Below are 17,616 nucleotides of genomic sequence, written 5' to 3'. Positions count from 1 at the left end.
AAACCATGTTGGATGTAGGTGTCAACCCTTGTTGAAGGTTGGGGGCGAGGCTTTGTTGTAGTTGCCGCATTCCCTTCAGATAATAGCACTCTTTGTCATCATGGCCAGGCTTCTCGCAGAAATGGCAGTAAGCTCGAAGTGGGCAGTCCTTAGAAGGATGCCCTGGAGATCGACATGAGCTACACCATACCATAGCCTTAGTCTCCTGCTGAGACCTGAGCTCTTCTAGCTCTCTTTTAAGTTGATCATAAGCCTCTTGATGTGGGGGCTTCTCCTGTCTAAGAGAGAAGGATCTCTCCTCTTGAAGAGCTCGTTGTAACTTTAGGGCTTCCAGTTCCCTGCGTAAAGAAGATAAAGGATCAGAAGGATTGTCCAAAAACACAGAGGGGGTCTCTATGTGAGGGGGGCTGGTGAACAGCTTCCTAGCCCCTTCTATCCTCGTAGCAGCGGCGATGAATTCCTCCAGAGTGGCGTCGGGTTGGAGGCTCTCCCGGAGTTTTTGTTGAGAGGTTTTGGGAAGCGCCTTCTCCACCCACTTCTTAACCATGAATTCACCGGGTTGTTGGGGAAGCTTGGCAACCAGAGACTTGGTTTTGGTCATAAGCTCTGCAAACGTCTCCTCTGGTTGGAGCACCATGTTGGCCAACTCATCCAACACTTTCTCTTGGTAGTCGCCCGGCCTAAAAGCTGCACAGAACTGCTGTCTTAAGGCTGCCCAAGTTGCAAAATGGTTCTCTGCAAATTGGCTGTACCATTTATCTGCTAGGCCATCCAGGGTGGATGGAAATAGTACCAAGTAAGCATCTTCTCTGTTCAGCCCACGTCCCCTACAGAGAGATACAAATCTTCTTGTATGGTCGTCAGCATCTTCTGAAGACAGCCCTTTGAATGTAGGGAACTTGATGTTCACCTTGGCCAAAACACTAGCTAGTGGCTCCATGATTCCTTGCTGAGTCTGTTGCACAGTAGCTTGTTGTAGAAGAATAGGAGAGAGCTTTTCCGGAGAAGGTGATCGCGAAGATGGGGAACCTGATGAAGGAATGGGTGATGTGATATGTGGAGGTATAGGTGATGAGGTTGAAGGATTTCTACAAGGTGTCAAAGGTCGTCTTCTGTGATAGTACTTCAGAGGGCTCAGTAGTGGTCTTTGACGCTCAACTGACTTCCTTGTATGTGTCATACAGTGACCTCCAAACCAACCAAGCTTTGGGCAAGAAACCTTGAACTGGTTGAAGACTGGTCTAGACTCTACTAGATCATACTAGACCAGACAGACGAGTGTCTAGACCAGACGAGTGTCTAGACCAGCTGGACCAGGGACGAGGAGGACTAGACCAGGGTCTAGACCAGACAAGTGACTAGACCAGCTAGACCAGGGTCGAGGGGGTCTAGACCAAAGAAGTGACTAGACCAGCTAGACCAAGGTCGAGGGGGTCTAGACCAGAGACGAGGGCAAGCTGGACCAGGGCGAGAGGGGACCAGACCAGCAAGGCGAGAGACTTAGACTGCACAGGCGAAGCGAAGAACCCAGCTACTCAACAGAGTGAGACTTCAGTTGAGGTCCCACCGTGATCGCCAAAATGAGAGCACCTGTAGCGCGGATAATGCGTCGTGCTCTCTACAGTGTGGGTGCCCTCAGTGCAATGAGTGTGACAATCTCACTCAAACAAATGAAAACTCTCTCAAACAGAATGAAACACAGAAACAACGGATAACAACACACAGAAACAATGGATAACAACAAAGACACAATAGTGGACCAGAACATGTGGACTCGACTAGCTCCAAGAACCATGTACAGACTCTGGCGTGGCAGCACACTCCGCTCCAGCCCAGGACTCACAGGTACAAATGGGGTGTCGAGGCTCAGATGTGCAAGGATGGTGAAGCAGTGCTCTGTGTAAGACTCTCTAGATGACTACGTGCAAGATAAGATGAAACTATCCCAAAACGACTACTGATATGTACAACCATAGGAGCCACCAACGGCCCATAAATGTCCAGCCAGCTAAGTCTATCTCCAAACTGAGTGGTGGTGGTGACCTGGCCACGACGTCCACTAGACCACCGTAGGTACCCTGCCACGTGTCACTCCCAGCCAAAGGGTCCGTCCAGTGTGAACCAGACCAACTGTAGCTAACTGTCCAACTGCCTGTCCTGTGAAGTGACACTGTAGCAGGCTACAAGGTCAGTGCCCGCCTTCACATACGGGCAGGAGAAGGTGGAGTATACAGATGTTTACACTTACCTTGGAGTGGTTTTTAGTGGGCTAGCATTTTCATTGAGGAGGGCAGCAGAGACTAGATTGATCAGAGCCCATGTAGCATTGGGTAGATTGGAAGGATGTGTTCACAAGTTCAGTTTCAGGAGCCTCGAACGAAGCTCTGGCTCTTTGACACTTTGGTGGCTTCTGCATTGCTTTATGGAGCTGAGATTTGGGGACCTTCACTGGATCATCACGGGAGGATAGGCCACAGTGATGGATGGGGGGACATGGAGTAGTCTCTATGATCTCTTGGCTCTAATGAGCCAAGGCTTCAGTACCACGTGCTATTGTACGAGCAGAGCTAGCTACCCCCCCCCCCCCCCCCCCCCCCCCCTCTCTCCCACTAGTGGTTGAGGTGCTCATTAGATATGTCTCCTTCATACACCACATGTGGGAACTTCCCAGAGACAGATATGCACGCCTTGCACTTGAGTCCTCTCGACTGTTAGCCATGCAGGGAGATACAGCATGCTGGTATGGGGAGATGACATCATGGTTTCATGTGCATGGGTTCAGCATAGACAGATTGCCTCCCTTCCAGTACTCACTGGATGCGCCCTCTCTGACTCTTACACAGTCCGAGATCACCAGGCTCATTCGCCAGGACTTGACTCAGCTAGACACCAAGAGGACATGGATACAGCCAGCACAGGAGCTGGGCACGAAGATGGCTTTCTATAGAGAGCATCTCCTCCAACTTACGGAGGATGGTTTTGTGACGAGGCCCAGATACATGGACACCCACTTGTCTCATGGGATACGATGTGCTATTGGCCAGATACGCACATCTTCACACCAGCTGCGGATGGAGACTGGAAGATACAGTGGAGTACCAGCAGAGGCCAGGACATGCCCCCTGTGTGACATCGAGCATGAGACAGAGTTGCACTACACATGCCACTACCCCGTCTACTATGAGATACGAGGCCACTTCCATTGCTTGTCCAGAGAGGGCTTTGGACCATTCTCTAGGGTCATGCAGTACGAGGATCAGAGATGCCTGGGTTTGTTCTTGCTCGAGGTGCGCAGACACAGAGAGAGCCTGATGGGAGAGAGGCTAGCCAGTCTCAGAGACGGATCACAGACTTCTTTAGAGCTGCCACCACTGCACACCCGGAGGAGTTACTACCACAGCAGAGCTCGTCGCTTTACACCAAAGGCATATTGATCGACCGAGCGACTGAGCTGGGGAGATCCAGACGCCCACGACTGCGGAGGACTACACAGCATCGACGAAGGCTGCATCAGAGGATTCGGGTCACTTTGGCTCGACATGCACGAAGACTACTGACCATGGAGGAGATTGATGAGATCCGCCAGCGACTGATGCTAGATCTTATGTGATCTAGCTATCCGAGCTAGTTGTTTAGCTGCTTAATCCACACCTAGCAGTTTAGGATTCCATAGTATTTTATTCTGTCATTTTTTCATTCTGTCATTTTGTCATCTTGTTACTCTGACTTTGTATCAGATCCACCACATTGTAACTTTCTGGTCTCATAGGTCACTTTGGCCTTTTGAAGACGTGAATATAACATTTCATTTCATCTCTCTCTCTCTCTCTCTCTCTCTCTCTCTCTCTCTCTCTCTCTCTCTTACGAGCAGGGGGTCGTCCTCTTTCTCTCGCGAGCAGGCTTCAGCCTCAGCACCACAACGCGAGCTGGCTTCAGCCTCAGCAACTCAGCGCGCAGGTCTCAGCCTCAGCACCACAGCGCGCAGATTTCAGCCTCAGCACCACAGCGCACAAGTTCTCAGCCTCAGCACCACAGCGCACAGGTTTCTAGCAGAGCATGGGCTCTTAGGGAAGCAGAGCGGCTGGGGTTGTTGAGCGTGCAAGAGCTGCTGAACGTGCAGGGCTGCAGAAACGCAGAGGGAGCAAGTCACTGGCGCACCCTCTCTCTCTCTCTCTCTCTCTCTCTCTCTCTCTCTCTCTCTCTCACGTAGCCTCATCGCCATCTCGTGGAGTCAGCATCCTGCAGTACCCATTCAGTACTCAGCCATTCAGTAGCTTCAACACCAGTTCAGTAGCATCTGCCAGCAGCATCAGCATTCATTCAGCGCGTATTGAGCCCAGTATAGCTTTCAGCGAGTATCTTACCTGCAGGGATTTATTTGCAAGGAATTTGGAAACTGCAGAGCTCACAGAAAGTGCAAATTGACACATACAGAAAGCAAACATATGCCATGTAGCCTGAATGGGGAAACATATGTATGCATAATGCGGTGCGTATAGGCTGCTCTCTCCTCTCTCTCAGAAAGTGAAACAAATAAGGCAAGACAAATGGCGGCGCACTACATGGTCACAAGCAAGAGGATGACAGCCATTGAAAAGGAGTTGAAAGAATGCAAAGCCCACATGGATGAGTGGAAGAAAGAGAAGAATTTAATTCTCGAATGGAAAAAGAGGGAGGAACAGGCGAGGGAACTAGAACGCAAGGAGTTCCGGGATGAAATTCAAGCTTTAAAAAGTAGCATCTCAGCCCTTCGGGAGGAACTCGACGAAACCAAAGAGGGAAGACGCCTTGAAGATGGGGAAATTCAGCCATCAATGATTGACGAGCTGAATAGTATACGAGCACAAGTCAAAGAAATAAAGGAGGAAGGAGAAATGAAGACCTCATGGGTGGAGGTTCTCTCCAAAACACAAAAGAAAATGGACGAGGCTGAAAAATGGATTGAAGTTGTCAAGAAGGGAAAGGGCAAAGAAATTCCGACTACGCCCGACATCATCAACAAAACACTAGAAGAGGAACAACGAAGAAGGGTACGCGCTCTACACGTGAGAGTGACCGGCCTAAAAGATTCAGATAAGGTGGACCAAGAGGTGAAGAGCCTCATGTCCATGATGGGGGTGGAGAAGCCCTCGCACACACAAGCTTGGAGAGTGGGCAAGAAGAGTGAAGGTAATGGGGAGAGTTCAAAAGGACGGGCTCTCATTTTGCGCTTTCCCTCCATGGAAGAAAAGAAAGACTTTTTAAAGAAGAGGCCAACCCTCAAGAAAATAGGTATCTTTTTAGGAGATGATCTTACGCTCTCACAGCTTGCACATATGAGAGAGGTCATGCCAGAGATTATAGCAGCAAGGGAGAAGGGGAAGTTAGCTTTCTACAGAAATGGACGAGTAGTGATTACAGAGCACCGCTCTACATGACGGTGCGAGACCTATGGGACCACTCTCAGGATGGCAGTTTGGAACTGTAATGGTTCGTATAGACTTGATGTGGGGGCCTTTGAGGATAGCTTCAGAGACAGAGACATTGTTTTCTACTCAGAGACTCATCAGGCTCCAGGACAGTTGATGCCGCACATATCAGGATACAGATGGGAGACAGCTTGTAGGACATGCACCAGAACTGCACATGGGACTAGAGGATCAGGAGGTGTAGCAGTTCTTTTCAGAGAGGAGCTCCAACCACTATTGCACATAGTTCGGAGAGATGATCAGGCCAGATACTTGTGGGTGAGGCTGAGGGTAGAGACTGGACGTTTCTTGTACATCGCCATATGCTATTTTCCTCCCAGCACTTCAGTATATGCTTCACACAGAGGACAGTCTCCTTACTCTGTACTTGATGATGATATCTGGGAGTTCTCCAGAGATGGAGACATCATACTCCTGGGGGATTTCAATGCCCGTATAGGCAGCTCACAGACAGTCTTCTATGACACATCAGAGGAGATGCTTAGAGAGCTAGAGCCAGAGGAGTTGGGACTTGAGAGATGCTCACACGACAGAGAGCATACAGAGTATGGGAGATACTTGAGAGAGATGACGACTACTCACAGTTTAGCCATACTGAATGGCTTAACGACTTTCCCATTGTCTACAGGTTTTACTTGTTTTCCACATAGACATGGGTCCAGCACTGTAGACTATGTTCTGACACATCCGAGCTTTATCTCTCACATTCAGGATTTCACAGTGGGGCCCAGGCCAGTTGGGATAGCAGTAGATCATGCACTTTTAACATTATCAGTCTCCTTTGAGTACAATACATCTCAGGCCTCACGGGATGGTGGTCATACACGCTATACTTTTACACCAGAGACTGACTCAGTCTATGTAGAGGAGATACGTAGGCTTTTATGCACATCAGAGCCAGTATACACAGTGGAGGAGATCACATCTATGCTGACAGTGACATTACATGGGGCAGCGACAGAGGCATATCCACACACTCAGCCTGGGCAGAGACGTCGTTCTGGGCACATGCCTCAGAACAACTGGTATGATGAGGAGTGTCGACAGAGGAGAGCTCAGATACAGCGGGACCTTACATTGGGAGTGATCACCTATAGACAGTCTCGCATTGCTACACGACGACTCGTGCGGCGGAAGAAGCGAGCTTTCTTGGTCCAGATGGAGCAAGATTTATATCAGCTCTTCCTTAGTAGAGATTCAGGAGAGGCTTGGCGTCTATTCCATGAGAAGTCTCCCCCACCAGTGATTACTTCTACAGAGATATGGGGGCAGTATGCAACATCTTTATACACTGTACCTGGACAACCACCATTACCAGACCCACCACAACCATGTCAGGCTACGAGCACATTCTTTACCACTGAGATGGTAAAGGAGGCCATTGACAGGATGAAGACCAGACGGGCACAGGATCATGAGGGTTTGGTAGCAGAGCACATTATACATGCTGGGGATTTGTTGGCAGAGATGCTTGCACGGATATTCAACCGTGTCATGTGTGAGGGTCTCCCTAAGTCTTGGAGATTATCTACTATTGTACCTATCTTCAAGACAGGTGACCCCATAGTGCCGGGGAATTACCGTACTATCATGGTAGGACACACATTGGCACGGTTATATGCATCCATCCTCGAGCATAGGCTGAGCAGTTGGGCAGAGATTATGGGCATACGAGCACCTGGGCAGGCTGGTTTCAGAAGGGGTTTCTCCACACTAGATCATGTCTTTACACTTAGAGCTATCATTGAGGAGGGTCGAGCACATGGTAGACGGATATACTGCAGCTTTGTGGATTTTCGCAAAGCCTTTGACACAGTGCCGAGGGCCAGATTGATGCACCGGCTTATGGAATTGGGGGTACCCACAGAGCTGATGTGGGGGATCATGGCATTGTACAGTTCAGTGATGGGTCATGTACGCACATCAGAGGGGATATCCGACATAGTTCACTCCACCATCGGAGTGAAACAGGGATGCCCACTGTCCTCTACTTTATTTGGTATGTATGTTGATGGGGTCTCTGATTATATTGACAGAGGAGGTGATAGAGGTGCTCAGCTTGCAGGGACATGGATCCCTCTTTTATTGTCTGCTGACGATATCGTGTTGATATCAGAATCGCCAAAGGGTATGCAGAGACATTTGGACGCATTGCATAGTTTTGCAGAGGATAGTGGATTGTCTGTCAACCTTGGTAAAACCAAGGTCATGGTATTTAATACCACGCCACAGTGGGTTAGGAGATCAGCACCTACTTTCACATATGGACAGGACAGTATGGAGTACACTGATGCATACACATATCTTGGGGTGGTCTTTAGTGGACCGAGGTTCACTCTGAAAGTAGCAGCAGACACTAGATTGACTCGTGCCTATGCAGCCCTAGGTGGTTTAGAGAGGATTTGCTCGCAAGTTCAGTTCCAGGAACCTCGAACAAAGCTCTGGCTTTTCGATACTTTGGTCGTTTCAGTTATGCACTACGCGGTTCAGGTTTGGGGACCGTCTATTGACAGTGCTGGATGGACTAATATGGAGAGACCCCTGATATCTATGATTTCTAGGCTGATTAGAGCCAAGGCCTCAGTCCCACATGACATCATACGAGCGGAGCTGGCTGCCCCACCTATGGAGGTTGAGGCACTCACCAGATCAGTATCATTTGTACACAGCTTATGGGACACCACCAGGGACAGGTATGCCAGGCTTGCTCTCGAGTCATCTAGACAGCTGGCATTACAAGGAGATACATCATGTTGGTATGCACAGATGAACTCATGGTTTCAGAGGCATGGTTTCAGCATGGACAGGCTGCCCCCTTTCCAGTATTCTCTTGATGCACCATCCTTGGCTCTTACACGGATGGAGACTACTAGACTCATTCGGCAGGATCTTATCCAGCTTGATAGCAAGAGGACATGGATAGAACCATCACGGGAGTTGGGTACGAAGAGGGTTTTCTATAGAGAACATCTTCTTCAACTCACGACAGACGGATTTGTCACACGGCCCAGTTACATGGACACACATCTATCTCATAGGTTACGATGTGCTATTGGCCAGATTCGCACATCTTTACACCAGCTTGAGATTGAGACAGGTAGATTCAGAGGCATACCAGCAGACAGTAGGATATGTCAGTTATGCCATGCAGAGCCAGAGACAGAGTTTCACTACATATGTCGCTGCACAGTCTACTATGAGATACGGGGACGCTTTCATTGTCTATTCAGAGATGGTTTTGACTCGTTAGACAGAGTCATGAGATATCAGGATCAAAGATGTCTCGGATTATTCGTACTTGAGATTTAGAGACATAGAGACGCTCTTTTGAATGGGCAAAGACAGAGACAGTCCCAGAGACGCATCTCAGATTTCTGCAGTCTGAGTACCACAGAGTCAGAGGGGACACCACCACCAGAGAGCTCGGTTCCCACCCATACACACATCAGCGGTACTCTCATTGATCGAGCTATAGAGTTAGGGAGATCGAGACGACCGCGACTGAGGAGGGGAGCCACGCAGCACCGGCGGAGATTGCGGCAGAGGACCCACAGGATTCTAGCACGACACCCAGAATGTCGATCGGGATAGGCTTCATGCTACTGCTATATTGTATCATGGTGACACTTATCCCCACTTTGTACCTTTATGGCATGATACCATTGCTCAGCCTACCAGCCACCCATAGGAGTCGGTAGCACTCCTATCAGTTCTTTGTTTGTAGTTTTCTTGTTTGTACCCAGACTTGGTACTAGACTCATCATTGTAATCAGTTGGTCTCATAGGTCATTTTGGCCTCTTGTAGACGTTAATATATCATTTCATTTCATTTCATTTCTCTCTCTCTCTCTCTCTCTCTCTCTCTCTCTCTCTCTCTCTCTCTCTCTCTCTCTCTCTCACACACACACACACACACAATGTCCACAAAATGCTTTGGCATGTGCAATTCTCTCAATTTACTGATGTAAATTCTTGTTTAGATCACCTGGCAATTGGAAATCTTACGTGAACATACACTCTTATCATTTGGTTGCCAGTTTTTAAAGATAGAGGTTTAAGGGTAGGTTGCAAGGACTTGCAAGCATATTCAAAGGCTCACTGCTCAAGAAGATTTTGAAGTAGTTTTTGGGTTGTTGCTGATACCGGTCTGTCACAGAAATGACGTACATCTTGTCACGGTTGAAAGTGACTTGGATGCTGACAAGCTTGGAAGAGCAGATGAGCTTGCCAACTGTGTGGGGAAGCATGACACCCAACTTTTAGCAGCGTATTGGAAGCTAAGAGTGATAGCAATGTCGCACTCCAGATTTGAATATTGGCATTGGCGGCTTTTAAGTTTTGCTTTATCAGCTTCTACAGCGGCTCTTCTTTTCTTTTCAGGTCTGCAATAAAAACGTGGATATGTTGATTCACAAATCTGTAAAATCCTAAACTGATGTTGTTCTGGTTTGCAGGAAGCTTGTGGGATGCTGTAATCTCCTTTATATTGGGGCTTGTTGTTGGTGTTTTGGACACTTTATCAAAAAAATCTCATATTCTAGCCAACCTCAACGAATTTACTTCAGCTTTAGTAGTCTCATTGCTGGCTCGCATTGTGCGTGTCCACTTGGCATGGATCGAAGTATGCTTCTCTAACATCGCATTATCCTCTTTAGTTCAACTTCTTCCAGGTAAGTCATGTTTTTGGGTGAACGTCAACAATATAATTGCATTAAGTTTATCAATATTGATATAGCTAGTTATGGATTTCTTTTGTGATGTATAGGAGTTTATGTGTGTGTTTCTTTCAATGTTGAGCCATTGGTTCGTTTGCACGGACTTGAGATCAATGTTTGATTGAGTCAAATGGGAGGCTTAAACACATCATCAACAAAAGTAATAAGTGGCTATAAATGTCATTCTATAATCATAAAAGCCGAAGTATATGCAGAATCATTTGCAAATGCTTCCACTTGCAATCTTGGTAGTAACTAATTGTGTCTATTGAGAAGCACCAGACTTTCAATTTCACAAATATGTTGTATTTATCCAATTCCTTGTTGCTGGATTCCCCTCCTTTGCTTTGATTTTCCACTCCCTCCCACGCTGTCCTAGCTCTCTAAGCCAATGCGGTAATTGTTTATCCCGAGAAGCATCGTTTTACAAGTCATTCCATTCACAAGAGGCTCAAGATGGACACGATTCAAAAGGGGTACAAGGGAAGGTTCAACAAGCGTGTGAGCCATCTCGATGGGCATGGGTGTTTGGGATTGGGTGTGTGCTTGCATGAAATGTGTGCATCTATATCTATATGAATATGTGTGTGTGCGCGCGCACGCGCGTGCATTGTGCGTTGCTTGCATTGGGCCATTGGCGATCCTTGGCTGGGATGGGCTTACTGTGTGCAGGATGTACTTGTTATGCAAGTTTACATTGAAAAGGCTTTTGACACTGTGCAGTGGGACTACATTGCTGCTACAATGCGGTGTCGGGTTCGGTCCTAAATTCCCAATATTGTTTATTTCTTGTATGCTCGCAGTTCATCTTCGGGGATTCTTGAAGGTGAACTGACGGAATCTTGGCCTCTTGGTTGTTCAGTTAGGCAGGGTTATTGCCACTCACCCTTTGTTGATGCATCTTTATCATTTGACTTCCGCTGGTCGTCTTCATGGCTTGCAGTTACCCTTGGGTCACAACTTCATTGGGCAGGCTTATGCCGATGACTCTTTGTCCATGCCTTGCAATCGCCAGGCTGATGTTCAAGCGATTATGGACGCTTTGGAGCTGTATGGGCTTGCGGCTAGTCTTAGAGTCGATTTCCGCAAATCAAAGACTTTTGAGTGTGAGTGGAATGTCACTCACACTTAAAAAGTGGATTGGGTTATGCCGTCTGAATGTTAAATTGCATTATTGGAAATTATCCACATGGCCATTACATGTTTGCTTGCGAGATGTTCAAAGCATCTTGATGGCTTATGTAGAGTTCTATTTGCCATTGTTACATCGGCCTCGCCATTGGCTCACTTCTCCTATGTCATCGATTTTGTCTCATTTGTGGCGAACACATGCTCACAAAAAAGGCTTGCGCTTGATGTCGACTGCGAAACTTTGCACTCCCGAGCGCTTTGAAGGTCTCAATATCTTGGACTTGTGCTGGCATGTTCTTGCTAGGGAAGCTATGTTGTTACCTACTCTTGTGCATCAAACTCAGCCTTGGGCTCTTATGCTTGCATGCTTATGTCGGCATGTCGTTACTTCCTCCTTTGGTCATTGGCAACCATCTCTCTAGGAGGTTGTGTTTGGCAAGATGGAAGGACACATTCCTGGATGTCATATTACTTCCAGTTTAATTTCTCCTTGGAAAGATTTTACAATTCATTTATCTTGGCATGGTCGACAACGGCAGGAAGGGAATTTGCTTCGATTGGAGAGTCTTCATTGGAGTCGGGCATTCTATCTTGAATCTTGATTTGGTCGACCGTTCGCCTCGCCAGGCATACTTTCTCTCTTATCGTGCCTTTGAGTAGTTGGTGATGTGGTTGATGAGGCGGGCTACACTTATTCAGTTTCCCCTTGCCGCTCAACGTTTTGGATTGGGTATGCATTACCGTCAGCTCTAGAGAGAGCTTCAGCATATGTTGGTTGACTTTTTACCCGTTCCTCCTTTGGCTGATGGTGCTCGCATATCTGATTGATTTTTTTGGGACACGCCTTTTGAGGCTATGTTTGCTAGTCAGATTTATGCTCTTCTTCTACCACAACTTTTTGATAATGATACAAAGGGGTTGTATTCAAACTTCAAAATTTGAACTTTATACGTAGGGCTCTTTTGGCCAGTGGCCGGTTTACAAGGCTCAAAACTCATAATCAAGGATTACAACTCAGATTTTACACAGATATGGCTCAGTAATCATTCGGCTCAAAAATCAGAGTTTCTTTTAATTACAAGGCTTTCATGGAAAAAACAATAGCAGTACAAAAATGATGGCTTTGTGAAGAAATGGCCAATTAGGAGGGTGTCTGTTTGGTCCATTTGCTAATAGGTTTAATGTCTTAGGTTAGCAAGTTGCCGGATCTTAACATATAGCTTTGTAAAATGATCTTAAAAAATACACCATCATAAGTACATAAGGACTTAGGGTGTATGTTGTTGAAGATGTATCTCTTGCAGCTTCAATACCATAAGTAAGTTGGCGATCTGAAATGTTATCATGCTTATCTCACAAGGGAGCTCACTATGTAATGCCTTAGATCTGCAACATTAAGGTTAGACCACATTTCAATAAGCAATTTTTTTTTTCCCGAGAAAAAGATCCTTCTATTAGTTAATGAAACTGCCCATAGGGCTACAACCACCTCTGCGAGAGAGGGCTAAAACAAGCATGATGGGGAAACTCTCCCAATGAAAAAACATCAAATGTACAAAGAGGCTAAATCAAGAGATGGGAGGAGGGAAGAGCCATACAGGTGGTCGGTAGTGCCATCTGAGTACACCCTAGACCATGGTGTAAAAAGGCATAGGACGCCAGAGTCGAAGGAAAGCCTCTCTGCGCTCCCGCATGCGTTCGGAGCTTCCCTAGAGTCTCTCGAGCTATCCTTTGAGAGTGTGGATCAGCTTCTAGCCAAAGATCAGGAACAGTCTCTGTTGGTGGCACAAGGCGAGCCTCAAAGATGCGGAAGCAACGGGCCCGCCAGATGAACCACAGTGTCATGCCACTGATGAGCTCCCAACACTCCTCTCTCTCACTGCACCACTCCTGTGGAGTAAGCTCTGTGGCAGGCTGGAGTGTAGGTCGCCCTCCCTGCATCACTATCATCCTGCTTGTGGAAGATAACTCAAATTGAAGTGCCGGGCCCGTGAGGGTGGACCAAGCAGCCGCTGCCCAAGTTACCACAACTGCTGTGCCAAAGGACAGTCCCGAGGACAGTGACGCTGACTCTCCACAAGATGGTCACAAGCTGCCCATGCGGCCGAGAGACCACTATGCACTAGCCAGCTCCCAACTGCTGTAGCTCTGTGTGTGACCAGCCACTGAAACAAGGTGACTCGCCTCGGCTGTCTGGAGTCCCACAACCTCTCCCAAAAGGCTGCCAAGAACTCAGCTGTGAGACCCTCCTCCTGCCAATGAGGTGCTGCAGCGGGGTGAGCCTCTCTCTGTGCTGCCAGTATGTGACGTCCCATTCGAACAGTGTATTGAAAGAAAGGAACACCTTGGTGGTCTGCAGAAGAGAAAGGGTCCCTCCAAAGCCGCTCTCCAGGATCCCACTGTACTTGTGCCAATGGACAACACTTCCAAGCCCACAGTCTCCAGTGTCCAGTCTCAAGAGCTGCTGGGTCAAGATCGATGACACAAGTCCTCCCACAGATGCCCACCGCTCGGATCCTCTGAAAGCAGCACTCTCCCACCTGCGGGGCCTCTACTGCAACTCGCTATAAGCGTCCCTCACCCTGTAACTCGAAAAAAAGGGAGGGAACAGTCTCGGAGCAGACCCGAACTGAGATGAGAACCTCCAGTCGTGTGAAGGCTCCCATCCATCTGGGTGCTATTGGCTCGAGACGTGTGAGCCACTCAGCTGGAACTGCCTCTGAGATGTCCTGGCACATGCTCTGCACCCCTCTCATGCCCTGTAGCTGGAAACCCTGCAAATCCTCTGACAAGCCTGAAAACTCTAACCAGTCACCTAAAGAGCGTGCTGGACCCGCTGCCATGGGACCACAGGAAACATGAGGCCGACTACCAACCAAGTGGCCTCTCTGAGTGCTAACCATGGGGTTCCAGACAAGGGGCTATCGTAGGCGCTCCTCCGTGCAAGTAGGCTGTTGCTGCTTAGGCCTCGCCGCAAATGCTCCCAAGATCGAAGCAAACTCACAGCGAAGCGGTCCTGCAATCTCCTGCTCAAACCAACTTGCGCATCTTTGTGAAGATCCATCTGGTCGAAGGTCGCCAGGGGCCTCTCGCTTGAGGCACCCTAGCACGAAGCCGCTGTAGCAAGAACTCCTTTCAGGGCTCCTCACTTGGAAGAAGTCCTCTGACTATGAACTTCCCAAGAAGGGCTTTGCTCTGCTGTGCTGGGTCTATGATCCCCAACCCTCCCTGAGAACAAGGAAGAGTGATGACCTGCCATGCCACTTTGGCCTGGGCTATCTGAGTGTCACGCCCCGACCAAAGGAAGTTCCTGATCAGCCTCTCTACCTAGCTGATACAAGAACTCCAGAAGATCCAACAAGAAGTGATGTACCACAAAGTAGCCAATAACACCTGGTTGGCCACTACAACTCTACCTGCCAGAGAAAGTAGTGCTGAGCTCCAGTCTAACAACTTCCTCTTGATAGACAGGAGGAGGGGAGCAATCTGCTGCTCGGGAGACAAGTCCAGACCAACCTGACAGCCCAAGTACCGAACTGCAGTCCCTGGGGGAATCCACCTGAAACCCTCACCTGGCATCCAATCGGGCATAGGAGCACTACCAACCGAGAGCCACTGTCTTTCTCCAGTTGATCAGTGCGTCAGATGCACAACAGAAAGTCTCAAGAGCCTGCTCACACCTATGAAGGTTGGCCTCTTGGCCGTCCAAGTATAAGGCTGAGTCGTCAGCAAACTCAACGTCCAGTAGCTCATCTCCCCGAATAGGAAGTGCTAAGCCCCGCAAACCAACCTGCTGCGACACCAAAAACCTGCTCATCGCCTCAGCATAGAACAGAAATAGGAAGGGGGCAAGAGGGCAGCCTTGTCTGACGGAACGTGTGAGCATGAAACAATCGCCTCTCCCTCCTGACAAAAGTACCTGACTATGTGCTCGTCTGTACAAAGCTGACACCCCTCTAATCCAAGCATCTGAGAAGCCCATCCTTCGTAGAGTGCCCTCCAGAAAGTCCCAGTTAATTTTGTCGTAGGCCTTCTCAAAATCGAGAAGAAGAATCACCAGATCCTCACCACGGAGCCTCGCTAGGGCAAAAGCCTCCCAAAAAGTAAAGATGTTGTCAAGGATACTACGCTCCTTGACAAAACCAATCTGAGTCCCATGTATAAGGCTCTCTAGAAGTGGCTGGATCCTCACACTCAGAGCCTTGGCAAGAATTTTGTAGGCTGAGTTGAGGATGGTGATGGGGCGCCACTATCGAATCTCATCCAAGGAGCCCTTCCTTACAACTAATTGCGGTCTTCTCTTTGTGGGTCAGATTTTGGGCTTATTGGACCCTATGGCGTCAACGTAATGGCTGCATGTTTCTTCACTTTAATGCACATCCTTTTTAGTTTTTCAAGCTTTCCCTTAGGCAAAGCTTTCCCTTAGGCAAAGCTTTCCCTTAGGCAATCTTTATGTTTTGCCGAGGAAGTTGGTGATATCGCATTAGAGCTTTCCTATGAATGCTTTTAGCCTTCTTTCACACATGAACACTTCTATGTTAATGTTTTTGTATATGATTCTTTTTGTGGGTTTTCCTCGCCTTGAGGTTTTCCACTTGTAAAGTGATTCCAAAGATTTACGGAAAAAAAAGTGTGTGTGTGCAACGATTGGCCACAGAGTTGTTGGAAATGGGGGAAATCGGAGCTTGCTTATTGGAGGATTTTGAGGATGCGCGTAATGCCTTGGAGGGTCAAGAACCCACCAGTGAGGTGCTCATTCCAGTTCAAGCCCTCATGGACCCAATGGCACAGTATGCTCTCAATGCGGTTATTTTGTCCTTTCTAGGCAAGATGCCAACTACCCAAGACGTGGGCCAATGGGTAGATTTTCTTCTTAAACGCCAAGCAATCAGAGATTCTACTTTGGTGCCAGAGGATTCTATGAAGTCTTGTTGGGTGACGCTAATGCCGGCAATATGTTTCTTGAATTATCCCCATTGTTTTTTGGTACTCAGATGACACATGTATTGCCCTAGGCTCTTACCAAAGCTTCATCCGTTACAATTGCCCGATATAGGTGGAAATAGTCGACTTTCCGCACACCTGGCAACACTTTCTTTCTATGATTGTTTCTCACCTGGGGAAAGTGATATGTCCTCCCAAACTTGATGCCAATACAAATTGATTTTGTGTGCTTTGGGACACGAATGTTTCCACTGCGGAAGGCATTACTGTTAATTTAGGGGACCCTCTCATTGTGAAACTCCCCTTTAAGCTCAAATGGGGAAAATTTGCAAATTCATGGTTTCGCTGTGGAAAATTTGGACTCATGCAAGCTGAATGTCTTGAGCCTAATTTGCAACCTCCTCCTCCAGCTGTTCGAGAGCTTGTTGTTTCCAATGAGAAAGAGGTCTCTAACCCTAGATCACCCCCATTGGGGCCTCTACCTTGCTTGTTACTTTACCTCTAAATAAAGGCAAAGTCAAATCTGCCAGTCCCCCAAACACTCCAAGCACGGAAAAGCTTGCAGCTGCACATGAGACCAGGCATAAGGGAAAGATTGTGGATTTGGGGGAAGGATCTCCTTGGGTGACCCCCAAGAAGATCGTTAAAACATGATCATAGCTTTCCTCTTGTAATCATGTACCTCCTGCTGTGAAATATGCGATGCAAAAACCTCTTCCTTGTAATGACAATCACACATTGCGGATACATGGAACAAGGTGGTACATTCTTACAAAGATGCAGTGATTCATGGGGCTTCTTCATCACCTGCAGGCTTTATTCCTCTGATGCAAGCATGCAGGATGCTGTGGTCGAGCCATGGCCTATTGATGTTGATGAGCCTATGGGCACGTCAAGTCAGTCTGTAAGGATTCTAGGTACTAATCATTAATCAAGTACTTAAACTCATGGTTAAGACTTAAGAAACTTGAACTGAACTCAGAAACAAGACTCGGAAGGCTCTGTGTTTGATTGATTGAATGATTCAAAACTGAGTACAATAGGCTCCTTATATAGGAGACAAAGAATCACGAGTGAACAGCCACATCTCATGGCGAATAGACATGACTCTAGGCGTAGAGACACATCCCTTGCACCCATAGAGCGAAGGGGTGTGACCAGTCGTCGAAGGAGTGTGGCTTTTGACGAAGAGGCATGTCCTTTGAGCGAAGGGTCGCAACCATCCAAGCGTAGGGGTCCTCCTTGGCCCATTGGCACTTCGCATATCTGCAATTAGGAGTAGGTGTAATACTGTAACATAGTCACAATCGTGACATTCCCTCCCATTTAAAATAAAGCCCACGCTAGTAGAAACTCCG

The 17,616-nt window shown here is 47.8% G+C and overlaps 1 protein-coding gene across 1 annotated transcript in view; it reads left to right on the top strand.

Annotated features, from left to right (window-relative positions):
- LOC147433338 (pheromone-regulated membrane protein 10-like) overlaps positions 1 to 17,616 on the top strand; it is a 75,567-nt gene that overhangs the window by 23,969 nt on the left and 33,982 nt on the right. The window contains exons 3-4 of the mRNA XM_086492940.1: positions 9,625 to 9,848; positions 9,923 to 10,138. Coding sequence (XP_086349066.1) covers positions 9,625 to 9,848; positions 9,923 to 10,138 — 440 coding nt within the window. The remainder of the gene's footprint in view (positions 1 to 9,624; positions 9,849 to 9,922; positions 10,139 to 17,616) is intronic.

This window comes from Adiantum capillus-veneris, chromosome 20 (genome assembly GCF_014529385.1).
Source record: "Adiantum capillus-veneris isolate H3 chromosome 20, ASM1452938v2, whole genome shotgun sequence".
Taxonomy (NCBI): Eukaryota; Viridiplantae; Streptophyta; class Polypodiopsida; order Polypodiales; family Pteridaceae; genus Adiantum; species Adiantum capillus-veneris.
This window is presented reverse-complemented; position numbering and strand designations above follow the sequence as displayed.